This window comes from Antedon mediterranea, chromosome 1 (genome assembly GCF_964355755.1).
Source record: "Antedon mediterranea chromosome 1, ecAntMedi1.1, whole genome shotgun sequence".
Classification (NCBI taxonomy): Eukaryota; Metazoa; Echinodermata; class Crinoidea; order Comatulida; family Antedonidae; genus Antedon; species Antedon mediterranea.
Window position 1 is genome coordinate 23,806,938 of NC_092670.1, and position 13,960 is coordinate 23,820,897.

Below are 13,960 nucleotides of genomic sequence, written 5' to 3' on the forward strand. Positions count from 1 at the left end.
AAATAATTATTGCCTCGTTCGCCAAATTGGCGAAAATACATTTCCAAGCCTAGGCCTAGCTTGGTCGGCGTGACTTCTTATGGGAGCGAGAATTCGCCACACTTCGGTACTTTCTGACTCGGGTACACTTTTTATTTTATGTGACGACGTCACGATCGCCGTGTTCATTTTTTTAGTTCTGTTTAAACATGCGCAGAGCGTGCCTCGATGACGTTTTAATGACACACAGTTAATGTGATTGGTTCGTGGCCGGTGTAAGATTGAATTGTGTCCAGCATTCAAAAGTGTCCGGGTGGACACTTTTCAGCATTGGATAGTGTCCAGTTGCATGTTTCAACGGGTTCGTGGGCGTTTATCAACAATTTAATGCTGTCCGGCCCGTTTAATAATGTTTGACCCATGGATTGAAATGCGTCCACTATTAAATACTGTATCATACGTTTTATGATAGGTGGTTGTTTTTATCACGCCTGCACTTGTCTTGTCTTCTTTTAATAACCAATAATACTTAATGATGTCAAACAAATTTTTTTTTCTAATTAAAGATCGCTTTGCCTAAACACCTCCAATTAGGGACCATTATATTATTTGGTATGTGAAAATACAAGAAGAATAAATAATTGTTAAGTAATTGACAAAAACAAGTAAATGAAGTGGTCCTCTTCCAATTAAAAATCACTTTACCTAAAACACCTCCAATTAGCGACCATTATATTATTTAGTATTAATAAAGCAAGAAGAATATATAGTTATTAATTATGTGACAAAAAACAAGTAATTGTACTGGACCTCTTTCAATAAAGGACCACTTTACTTAAAACACCTCCAATTAGCGACCATTTTATTAATTGGTATGAGTAAAGACAATAATAATTAATAGTTTTAATTATGTGACAAAATTAAGTAACTGTACTGACTGGTCCGCTTCCAATTAAAGATCACTTTACTTTAAGACACCTCTAATTAGTGACCATTTTTATTAATTGGTATGAGTAAAGGCAAGAATAATTAATAGTTTAATTATGTGACAAAATTAAGTAAATGTACTGGTCCGCTTCCAATTAAAGGTCACTTTACTTTAAGACACCTCTAATTAGCGACCATTTTATTAATTGGTAGGAGTAAATACAAGAAGAATACATAGTTTTAATTATGATAGTGACAAAATTAAGTAACTGTACTATAGTCCTCTTCCAGTTATAGATCACTTTATTTAAAGAAACCTCCAATTAGTGACCATTATATTATTTAGTATGAATAAAGACAAAAAGAATACATAGTTTTAATTTTGTGACAAAAACAAGTAATATTGTACTGGTCCTCTTCCATTAAAAACCACTTTACTTATAGACACCTCCAATTAGCGACCATTTTATTAATTGGTATGAGTAAAGACAATAATAATTAATAGTTTTAATTATGTGACAAAATTAAGTAACTGTACTGGTCCGCTTCCAATTAAAGATCACTTTACTTTAAGACACCTCTAATTAGTGACCATTTTTATTAATTGGTATGAGTAAAGGCAAGAATAATTAATAGTTTAATTATGTGACAAAATTAAGTAAATGTACTGGTCCTCTTCCAATTAAAGATCACTTCAGTTTAAGACACTTCCAATTAGCGACCGTTATATTATTTTGTATGAATAAAGACAAGAAGAAGAAATAGTTTATAATCATGTGATAAAAAACAAGTAATTGTACTGGTCCTCTTCCAATTAAAGATCACTTCAATTTAAACACTTCCATTTAGCGACCGTTTTATTATTTTGTATGAGTACAGACAAGAGGAACAAATAGTTTATAATCATGTGATAAAAAACAAGTAATTGTACTGGTCCTCTTCCAATTAAAGATCACTTTACTTTAAGACACTTCCAATTAGCGACCGTTTTATTATTTTGTACGAGCACAGACAAGAGGAATAAATAGTTTATAATCATGTGATAAAAAACAAGTAATTGTACTGGTCCTCTTCCAATTAAAGATCACTTTACTGTAAGACAGACACGACTAAAAGGTGAAATAATAATAACAAATAATAATAACAGGATTTTTAAAGCGCACATACCACAGGGTGCTCAAGGCGCATTAAAAAAAAAAAAAAAAAAAACAAATCATACAACTCTCCCGGTCCCGAGAGCCGCTGTTTTGAGGTTGACCTGACAATTGTGGCAATTACCAATTGGGACATTACCCTTGCTTGACATCTGGTAAAAATAAATACTGATTATGCTGCCACTTTAGTACACAAAACGATAAATAAAAAAAAATAATACAACTTGTAGCATTCCATTTAAACTAATACAGTAGGCCTTGTTCAAAACTGCTAGTGTAGAAAAGTCAAATCCACCCATATAATAAAACCTAGAACTAGCTAATGATGTAGAAACACCAACAGCTTATTTATTAAATAAAAATCAACATTATACTAATGTACAACTCAACAGGTAATGTAGTAACGAAAATTGCCTCACAGCTAAAACAGCTAATAAAATATTATATATTTTACAAACCTAAATGTCTAAATCATGTGCAAATGTATTTCTCTACTTGCCGTCAGTCTATCGACCTCTCGTAAGTGATCGGCTTTCAAAACTTAGCACTCTGATCGTAAGCAACCACCCTTGTTAGCGACCACCTTTAATATTTAAAAGGGACTACCTCTGTTAAAGGACCGCTTCTCACAATGGACAACCTCCTGAAGGGGTAACCACCTCTCATAACGGACTGCTTTCATAAACTACCACCGCTCGTAGACGACCACTTCTTTTACCGACTACACCTCCCGTAAGTGACCACCTCAATAGAGGTGGTAATTTGCGAAAGCTGGTCGTTACGGAATTATGAGAAGTGGTCCCTTAGGAGAGGTGGACGTTTTTTTTAGAGATTATTCGAAAAAAACAAAAAACCGAAATACCCCTGAGTGAACGAATAATTATGATGCGCAATTAAGGTGTTTATTTTGCCATATAAAATATAAAAAAATAAATATTTTTTGGTAATATGCATCAACAATATTTTTCAAATGTATTTTAGATAAATAAATAAATAATGTAAAATCTCTAGAAACAAAAAAAATATTGTGACTAACCAATTCAATGTTTTATTAAATAAAACCAAAAATCAGGCATCTGTGAAAAAAAATATAATGAAAAAGAACTCACTTTAACAATGACGAACGTACTTGTTTAAAGCACTTTTGTTATCAGTTAATATTATTAAATTAGTAAAAGTATTATGAATATTACAAAATAATATTTTGAGAACTGAAAAATATTTTGAGGGAACAAATATATTCAGGGAGAACAAAATAAGATTTCAAGAACTGAACAATATAAAAAACGAATTACTACTTCGAGACAAGGAATGATCGAGAGAACGAAATAATTTCGAGGGAAATTATTTCGAATTCCAATGAAATAATATTTCGAGAGAACGAAAATAGGTAGGCCCTATGCCTATATGATTTAGTGATATTCATTCCCTAGAAATAATAATACAGTACCGGTAGGCTATATATTTTTTCAAGTTGTCGATTTACTTCAAATTGACAACAGGTTGTATATACTCAATCAAAAACAAACAATTTAATTTGATTAGACTATATGTCTCCAGATATAATAATAGTAATATTTATTTCAATCGACTTGATATTTTGCGATTCAAGTTGGTATTCTAAGGGCCTGTTTCTATAGAGCAGAGAATACGGTTTTGACACCACAAAAAAGAACCGATCTTAAAAACGGTTTCAAAAACCCCAATTGATTGCGGTCTCGATCGCAAAGAACCGTTCTGAAACCGGTTTCCGCGAAGCAATTTTTAGCTGCAACACAATCGCGGTCTCAATTTGACCCCAAAAACTGAACTCTGCAGTCTGCTGCACTGGGATGATTGCGGTCAACTCACAGTCAAACTCGCGCGATAGGACCTAGGCCTAAGTCATTTTTATTTCTCTAGATAGTGAGTATTTTATTTAACTAAAAAATGTTGACCGATGCCATTACGAGGTTCGTAAAAAATATGTGAAGGAAAGAAGATGAGGGGACTTGTCGGGAGTCGGAAGAAAGACTCACGTATTATAGGCCTACATGTTTTTAAGAAAATTGTAAAGCGTGTGAAAAATAGACGAGTTCAACTTGACAATATCAGAGGGTGCGACGTACCTATACTTTAACCAAGGACCACAATAACGTTTCAGGTAATAATTCTCCCTTCTATGATGAAATGGATGCTATTTCTTGGGGATCGCGCTATGCGAAAAAAAGTAAACATGACCTCGATCAAATCGCGCTTCCGCCTAATGAACTGCATTGTGGTGTATATAATGACGTCATTCATAACGAACGCACATGGACGGAACCGGTTTTATTGGAGTAAAAATTGAGCTGCAACGCGATCTTTATTTATAAACAACAGCCGAAACCGGTTTCCAAAAAACCGTTCTTTTTTTATTTTTCAATAGAAACAGGCCCTAAGGAATTATAATTACCCTAACGGGAGTTGGTGACCGTCCAGTGCCCTAGTTTTTATGGGGTTAATATGATGTCGATGTTGATGGTCCTACTTTTTTATCGATGAAAGCTGCCCGGGTGGTTGCAGCCATTTTCAACAGCTGGTATTACACTATTCAATGCTGAAAATTGTCCAGTGGACACTTTCAAACACCGGACACATTTAAATCTTACACCGGCCGTCGTTGACGTGATATGATGAGCGAATATAAGGGGAAGTCCCTATTCTTCGACGTAGAAAATGAACTTCGAGAAGAAAATGTAAACAGAAACATGTGGACGAATACTTCCGTAAACGAGGCTGTTCTGTTATTTAAAAAGGGGAATTTTAAATTTAACAAAGTAATTACCTCAATAGTATAATGTTAACATGTTTAATTTTATTTCCCTTTCGATTATTCTAACCGAAAGTTGCGCTTTAAATTGAATAGCTAAGAAACAGCGTATACTGCAACGGCAACCATGGCCAAAGCGCGTTTCGGCCGCCTGCATAGAATGGGTTACGGCCGCTGCATAGCAAATTCAAAGCTTCTTAAATTTCTGCGGTACATTTCTTGTTTTATAGATAGATAGATAGATTGATAAATATTCCAATTATTAAATAATTTAATAAATCGGTAAAATTGACGTTTCGAAGCAAATATTCCATGATGAGAGGCGACATTTTTCGACATGCCTCGTGTGCGGCGAAGACTAGTTCAGAAAATGGAACAGTCCACTGCGGGGGTTATCCAATCATTAATTAACGCGCTAATACATGCATACCATGCAAATTGCCTGGGCGACGGTAATTTAGTAATAAGCGGAGAACTGAATCCCCCGTAAGGAAAATGGTAAACACTGATATTTATGGTAGGGATTATTTTTTTCAGGGGTTGGTCTTGTTGGCCTCTTCGCACGAGGTCCACGCAAAGTCAAATAAAACGATGTGTTTTATCAAACAGAAATATAAATTAGCTTCAATTCTATACTAAATTAGCCAGATTTTGATAATGAGAAAGACTCAAAAATCAATTTTTATCGTTAAAATTGACATTTGAGGCGGATGTACATAATAATAATAACCGATTTACATATCAAAATAAAGAGTATTTAAAGCCTGATAACATGCAACAAAAATTACTCCACCACCTATTATGGACCTCGTGCGATCGGGTGCGAAAATGGGTAGGTGTTTTCCAAAGTTATTTTTAGCGCGTGGATTTCGGCTCGCCGGCTTTTGTACCTCATTTTTAACTCACGTTTTCTATTAAAATATTTAATAAACATAGATTATAAATATATAAAAATAATCCCTTAAACAAGATCTTTCCAGGCATATAATTTTTTTTCTCATGGGTACATAAGAAATAGTATATTTTTAACTTCAAAGACACGTCACTTTTTGAAATTTCACGAACGTGTTAAAATCCCGGTAACGAAAATCAGGTTCATTGGGATACCTAATAATAATATAAATGTAAAAGAAATAAAATATAAAAAAAATACATGCATTATTTCTTTAATAAACATTTTTTCGAATTTTTATGGTTTTTTAAATTTGGCTAAAGGATTTTCAATTTGGCTAATGTTTTTCAAAACCTTTCGCCATTTTGGCGAACGAAAATTTGACCTTAGCGCGAGCGTAGAAAAGCATTTGCTAAAATTGTTTACCAAAATTTCATTCAACGTACATTAATTTAAATTGATTTTTACTGATCAGATTGTTAAATAATTCATAGAAATTATTTTATTTTAGTCAGAAAAACTAATCAATGGAAAATTTAAATTGATGCTAATGTGGATAGAATCTTGAGCGGATTACTATCATGATACAAGATACAACTCTTCTTAGTTTTAATTATAATTCATTCTTCTGTAATCGGGTCCATAGGGAGAAACGTGCACTATGCATAAAGATAATGAAGCTGTCGCGGACGATAAAAACCGAGTATAATGACGGAGATGATAGCCATGAGCTAAACTTATAAATGTTAACATGAACATTTATAACCATCAATGTCCAAAAAAAAAAATGTGAACATCTAATATTTTGCAAATGATATACAGTAATACTCTTTAAAACCGGATGCTCTAAAAACCATGAATTTAAGATAAACCAGGCTTTTTAAAACAAATCATGCATAATATAAATTAATGTATATTTCTACTGCTGTAGATTCATTTACTCCCCACTCACGTTTAAAATATATTTATAACTATGGACCTCATTGCATTATCATATATGGTTATTTGGAAGGATACCATACTTTAAATGTATAATTTAGTTATAATGCAAGATCATTAATAAAATGTAGAATACTCCGGTTCTAACAGGCAGATAAAGACTACTCATCATTGAAGGAACAATGCATTAAGCAGGTCTCCTGCAGGGCTTTCCATAACAACTTTCCATCACTCTTTTTCTTCGGCTCTTCTCTTCATATGTCACATCTTCTTCCATTCTCGATGTCATCCACAACCCATAATTCTTTTTTCTTGCTTCATGGACTTTTTCTTTCCAGTTAAAAAGTTCATAATGAAATAATAAAACAATCAAAAGTGATGCTTGTTTGGTTTGTTAAACATGAAATAACTTACCTTTCCAAAGCTTCCTTTGCCTAAAACGGTTAAGAAGTTAAAATCACTTGCTCTGATAACATCAGAAACTTTGTTAGTTATTTGATCTCCTGAAAGTGGCTCTCGCTCCTTCTCATCTGATTTTTCACTTAGATGCTGCCTCTGTTGCAAGAAGAAAAAAAGCATTTAAGATAAAAATAGTTTTTCTAATTTGAATAAAAACACACATTCTCCATCTTAAAAGTGCCTTTCTGAACTGCAGTTGAGAGCTCATAGTCTATGCAAACCCACATAGGGCAATCTGTGTGGAATTTGAGCAATCTATGTGGAATTTTGGCAACTAGTAAGACACAAATTCTTTTATTAGGGGATTTAAAAAAAAAATTTAAAATACATCTCACACATGCTTCTAAGAAATTTAAAACAAATTACACAGTATCTTGGTTTAAAATTACCAATAAATTGACCTGTCTCTTTACAAGAACATAGCATGTAATTAATGATAGCTCAGCTCAACCAGAAGTAAACGATTGTTCAAATAAACCGGAAATTCAGTAATGTATTAACCGATATATTCCATCATGAAGTGTGACAGCTTAACACTTTGAATACTCATTAATTCTATCTGCATGATAGAATTAGCTATAATGCCATGTTCTCCTAACATTTGTTAGTGTTCAACTTTATATCATGAGAAGGCGGATGACAAAAGGACACATATAACCCCAATTGGGATATCATTTGTCATTTTCTTTAAATAACACAAAAAGAAACAATGACAAATATTATGTGAATATTGTGGGCAGCAATATTTGTATGGTAAATTGGTAATTTTTAATATACCAGGCATTAAAATTGTAGGATGCAAATTAATGTTTAAGGCAACTAGCACAACTAAAAACGATACAAGTAGTAATATTTCTTTGTTCAAACAGGTTGTTCATCACTAACTTACAAAAGTAATTATTTTCTAAATAAGAGATAAAGTAGAATTTACTACTATTAAAAAAACCTTTGTAAGGTATTTGTATGGGAAATTCCCTTACAGTAACGGTATTGTACTATACAATAGATTGTCATAATTTATTTTTGAACAATTATGGTTACAACCAAACCCAAAGGTGGTATGAATGCATTACAATGCGATTACTGAATGATCTCTGTGTTTAGAAAGCAAATGGAAAAGGTTACATAAGAGCAAGCCAAAAATAGAATACAGTTATTGTGCTTGCATGTCAATTCATCAGATGGGTAAAAAGGAGATTTAGAAGCATGAAAGCCTAGAAATAAGTTACATTTTTATCTAGCAAACCCTTGTCGGTTTCTAAAAATCTGAAAAATGGAGCAGACAACTTAATACTATAGTAATTGCCAATAGCAAGTTTGTTTACAGAAATTGGCAAAAACAGTTTGCAGACAAAAACATAACTAATATATTTACAAAAATTGTAAGTTAGCAAACATTAGATAGCCTAATACTGTAGCAACCATGAGTTGATCTGGGCCTTTGTGGTTAAATAAAGCTGAATTGAAAAATCTACTATCCGCAAATTGCTAGTTTGATACAGTAAATTTTGAGCCCTGAGATGTAAAATTACCTCATCGAAATGTATTTTTAATTTAAAATATATTAAATTTCGTATATACATATTGCTTGATGAAACAAAGTGATTTTAGTTTAAAACAGTATTTGATTCTTGGATCTAATTTCTCATCTTTGACCTATCCCCTTCAAAAAATCATACAGGTACTGTATATCTGTTTTCTGTACGTTTGATTCAATACAGAAAACAGCAAAACTATTTGCTCCATTATACAATTAAATTACATGTTTACAAAATTACATTTAGTTTTCTTATGGCAATGGCAAAATGCCTTTTTAATTCTCTTACAGCTTTAGTCATTTTACGACTGGAACATATTATCCAGTAAAATGTTCCAGTTGACATTTAAGTCACATGAAACATTGCTATATCTAAATACAGGATTGTAAAACTTTTCAATAAAATCTTTTATTTTGTATTATTTGATTGGTTTTCATTTATTTCCTATTCTATGAACATTTGTAAGCTTACTTGAAATATTTTAGAAAAACCTTAATAACATTAAAAACATTGGAAGGAAAATGTCCAATTCTAAAAAAACTAATTCAATGATTGAGATTAAATAATACATATTTAACTTAAAGTCAATAAAAATTTAAGAATTTTACTGAAGTAGTATTCACTTTTAGAGAGAATTTCTTAAATGTAACATTTTTCGTGATAGTATGATTGGTGAAAATCAAACAAAAGTTTATAAAAATTGTTATGTTGGAGACTAAAAAATTAATCCTAATTCAAACTGTAAATAGTTTGGCAAACATCTTAATGGAAAATCTTAAGTTTTTTAGAGAATTTACTTTAGTTTTAAAATGCATTAACTTTGGGACACATATTAGAAGGGTTGACAGGGAGTTCAGTTTTTGGAAATTATTTATATTATGTAATATATATATATATATATATGCACTGATGAAGGGCTAGTGTTGCCCGAACGCTCTGCTAACTTTTCTTTATCATTTTGATTTAGCTTTTCGCTTTTTTTTGTATCTCCATTGAGATCCAGCCACTGATACCCGCAGCATTGTCATTTTTTTCATTTATTTGCCTTTGTATTTATTATGTAAATGTATATATAATCAATATAGTAGTAGTAGTTTCTGTGTATATAGAATACATTAACAAAGGCTAATGACTTAAAAAAATTACAATGCTATGGTTATCAGTGGATGGATCTAAAAAAATTAAACAAAAATCTAAATAAACACAATAAAGTAAAACAGCTAGAAAAAATTCCAGAGCTTTTGGGCAACACTAGCCCTTGTTCATTGCAAGTGAGAGTAATTTAGACAAGAATATTAATTAATACTTAATCAATGGATACAAACAAATTGCATTGACAAGATGCCAAGTAATTAGAAACTAAATCTAATCACAAAGCCGCAAACTATCATTTGAAATTAATAACTAGAAGAGTAATAAACGCTCTAATAACCTCAAGAATTAATGATTGCATTGACAACTAGGTTTCTTTTATATACAACGTTGAATACAAAACTAGAAGTTACAATTGCAAGTTAAATGCTGCGAGCAAAATGATATTCTATTCTTAATTCACTTTTGTGTCAGGACAATATACAGTAGTTTTATATATAGATCTGAAGTCTTCTCAGATAAGGACTATAAACCAGTGTACATAAAATTCATATGTGCACTTAAAAGAACCTAGTATATCTTTTGAGATGAGTAGGGGTTGACCCAGTGTTCTAGCTCACACCGCCACTGTTGTGGACAGACAAGATAACTGGCAGCACTAACATGACCCTTAGGGGATAAGCAGATAGTAGCTGAAAAGTGTAACAACTAAGTCCACAGTACATTAAGACGAAATTCTTTGTGGATTGCGATATAAAAATACAACATTATTACACTATATCTAGATGGTAACCAGCAGAGTTAACAGGTGATTGGTTGAAGTTCATACCACACACTTGTAAGAAATTAATTCTCTTCTATTGGGCTATAATATTTCATTTTCATAAACTCAGTAGGCCTATTTATTTTCAAAAAACCCGCCAAAACATGTTTATGCGTGTATTCTAAGGGAGAGGTAACACATTAACGCAGCAACTTAAGATGTTTACCAAGTTGTAGGAGCTTAAAACATAGAATATATGTCAATGTGGGGGCGATAAAATGGATAAAATATTTAAAAATATTTGATATTCTTGCATCTAGCAGCACCAATATACAAAATTGCTGATGTAATTAAGTAATTTAATATGTAAACAACATGTGGATACAAAACAGATTTTCCTAGAATTTCACATAATAATCATATGTAAATTAGTACAATGACGATAAAGCCATATGATGTTGACAATAACAAAATTGCTAAATAAAGAGAATGAAATCAACAACATGATGTTCTTAAATAAGTTTAAACAAATACATTTGATAGAGTAATTTTTAATTAACAGATATTAGATGAAAACATGATGAAGAGGAAACTGTTGATGATAACATGGAGGAAATCAATGATAAAGATAGACATTTTACACTGACCTAAATTCAAAACCAAATCTATCACATTCTATGTTGAAGAAGGTTTTAATGTGTGCCACTTTAGATGTTGGTCTATTAGCAAAGGCAGCGTGAACTTAACATTCTCTGTTGTCTAAATACTAAAATGCCACTACCAATTACTACCTAATGGGTAATGGAAAATCAATATAAAGGTATAATGTTTTCTAAAAACCAAATAACCATTTCTCATATGATCTGCTGCCCTCTATTTAAACCTGTTATTCACAAAACCACATACTGGTCTGTTTTGAGGAGCTCTACTATTCAGACTCTTCACTGTTTCTATAAGAGTAGATTTCAATCAATTTTTCTTCCTTAATGTTTGTGTGCATTATGACTATGAGTAGAAGTAATACTGATAATTATAAACAGCACATGGAAAGTAATTTGAAAGAATCATAAATCAAATTGTATCTAATCACCTAATTACATCATCCACAAATATAATTAGATTTTTGGATGTCAATATATACAAAGGATTAATTGTGTAGGAGTTTAGAAAAATGATGGTGTGGTCACATACAAAGTTATGTAAATTACTCTTATGTGTTAAAGAATCTAAAAAACAGCAATTACATAACAATTTTGAACAATTTCAATTTGTTTGTTTTTTAAAAGATGAATTATTAAATTTTTTTTTTTAATGGAACTTGGGAAATAGTTTGTATTGTTATAAGATAGGAATATCTTAAATTGATTTTCAAATACAGTAGAACCCTTCAGGACCGCAGAAATTGTCCCCTAAATCAGGGTGTGCTGTGAATAGGGTTGGTTGTAGTGTTTAAACATATATTTCTCCTCATCCATTTCATGATATAGTGTCCTCTGGAGAGGAATAATATCAAATGAGACATTTGTTGTAATACATTATTTGATTTTTCCATATTAATATTATACCTTTTTTCTTGCACTATTTCCCATTTGATAAAATAAATGCCATCAGTTCCTCTCTTTAACATTACAGAAAGTCCTGTAGTCAGAATTAATAACCAATAGAAGTTTTAAGCCCGGAGTTACCCTTTAAACTATAGGTTAAATGATGTTGTCTCTATTCAGAATTGGTTTTTAGATACATGGTAAACCCAGGTGTAGCAAAGGTGTAGGTTCAAATTTTTGATGATGGCTTTAATTGCTAGTTGTTATATGGTTCGTAGTGCTATGCAACAAACCTAATTTGAATATATATTAGGTCTCTCAGTTAGAATTTTAAAGAATGCAGAACATCTGAATATCAGAAAGCTTGTCTGTGTTTTGTGTTATTGTTAGTGCTTGAGATGTTGGAGCCTATGCTATTGACCCCTAAGAAGTCCCCTCATACTGTATAACTCATTGAGATGACAAAATTCATGATATAAGGGATCATAAATTGCAACTGCAATGTATGATTATATTTTGTTGCAAATGTAGAAATTTATGAGGCACTCACTGCAAACACTGTAAACAAAATGTAGTTACCCTAATTTCAAAAAAATTTTGACATGGCCTCTTGAACAAAAAATATTTTTTTATCTACCATCTAAAAATGTGTTTTCACCCTAAATTATGTTTGGTCGAAATGATTTTGTAGTTGACTATTTAAAAATGCTGTAAAAACCTATGGGCCACATAAATAAATACATATTCAATATTACAGTAAGGAGCTTTTGATATGCAATGACTGACAACTTGGACTACAGATAGAGGTGTCGTTAATCGTCATCTGGACACAGAAACTTCTTAATCCATGTCGAGAAATACAGCTAGGAAGCATACAGTACCTCAACCTTCCTGCATGAATTGACATCACCTAAATTATTGTTCATAGGTTGTCAGAGGTTGCAAATCCGAAGCTCTTTATAACAGAACAGCTAAAACAATGTTGTACCAGCTAAAATTATTAGGTCAAACATAAATTTTTATTCATCACTTTATTCATCAAAGCTTTTATGAACACTAACTGAAATAATACTATATACAACATTCATTTGAATTTATTTAATGGTTGATAATTTTATATTTAGATGTATATAATTCTATATTTAGATGATTATATTTCTATATTTAGATGTTGATAATTCTATATTTAGATGTATATAATTCTATATTTAGATGATTATAATTCTATATTTAGATGTAAATAATTCTATATTTAGATGATTATATTTCTATATTTAGATGTTGATAATTCTATATTATTTAGATGTTTATAATTCTATATTTAGATGTTGATAAATTATATATTTAGATGATATGCATAAATAAATTTAAATATGATAGAAGATGATTAAAAATGATATATCTTAATATTATGTCAAAGAAGATTAAAATTATGTCTAAATAAAATCGAAATCTAGCAGTCATTTTTTATGAGTACTGTGATTACAAGAATGCTGATTTGTTTTTTGCAGAGACAATCTATTTTTTTTTAATTGAAAGTTGATTATCCATAATGCGATAACTTATTGTTATTTAGTGAGTCACGTTTTTACAACTCGGTAGCGACACTGTGTTTTTCAAATTTTAAATAAATCTGTCAAAAGCAGTTTCTAATATATTAGACAATGTTGAGAGATATGTTAACGGGATGTTCTTATCTAGAAAAGCTACTGTTTGCCATGTTACTATCAAATGAGAGATGAGGGTCAACGATCATAAAATAAACCATAATTTTGATGATGCTTGTTTTGTCAAAGAAGCCATTACAATGTTTCAAGCATGTTTTAAGCATTGTCTAAGTTGAGATGGCAGGGGTATGTGGTTGGTACCATCATTTTGATAT

At 31.3% G+C, this 13,960-nt stretch overlaps 1 protein-coding gene across 3 annotated transcripts in view; it reads right to left on the reverse strand.

The window, feature by feature from the left end:
* LOC140063505 (protein kinase C-like) overlaps positions 1-13,960 on the reverse strand; it is a 108,718-nt gene that overhangs the window by 34,244 nt on the left and 60,514 nt on the right. For all 3 annotated transcript variants that reach the window (XM_072109850.1, XM_072109852.1, XM_072109851.1), the window contains exon 8: positions 7,097-7,237. In XM_072109850.1, coding sequence (XP_071965951.1) covers positions 7,097-7,237 — 141 coding nt within the window. The remainder of the gene's footprint in view (positions 1-7,096; positions 7,238-13,960) is intronic.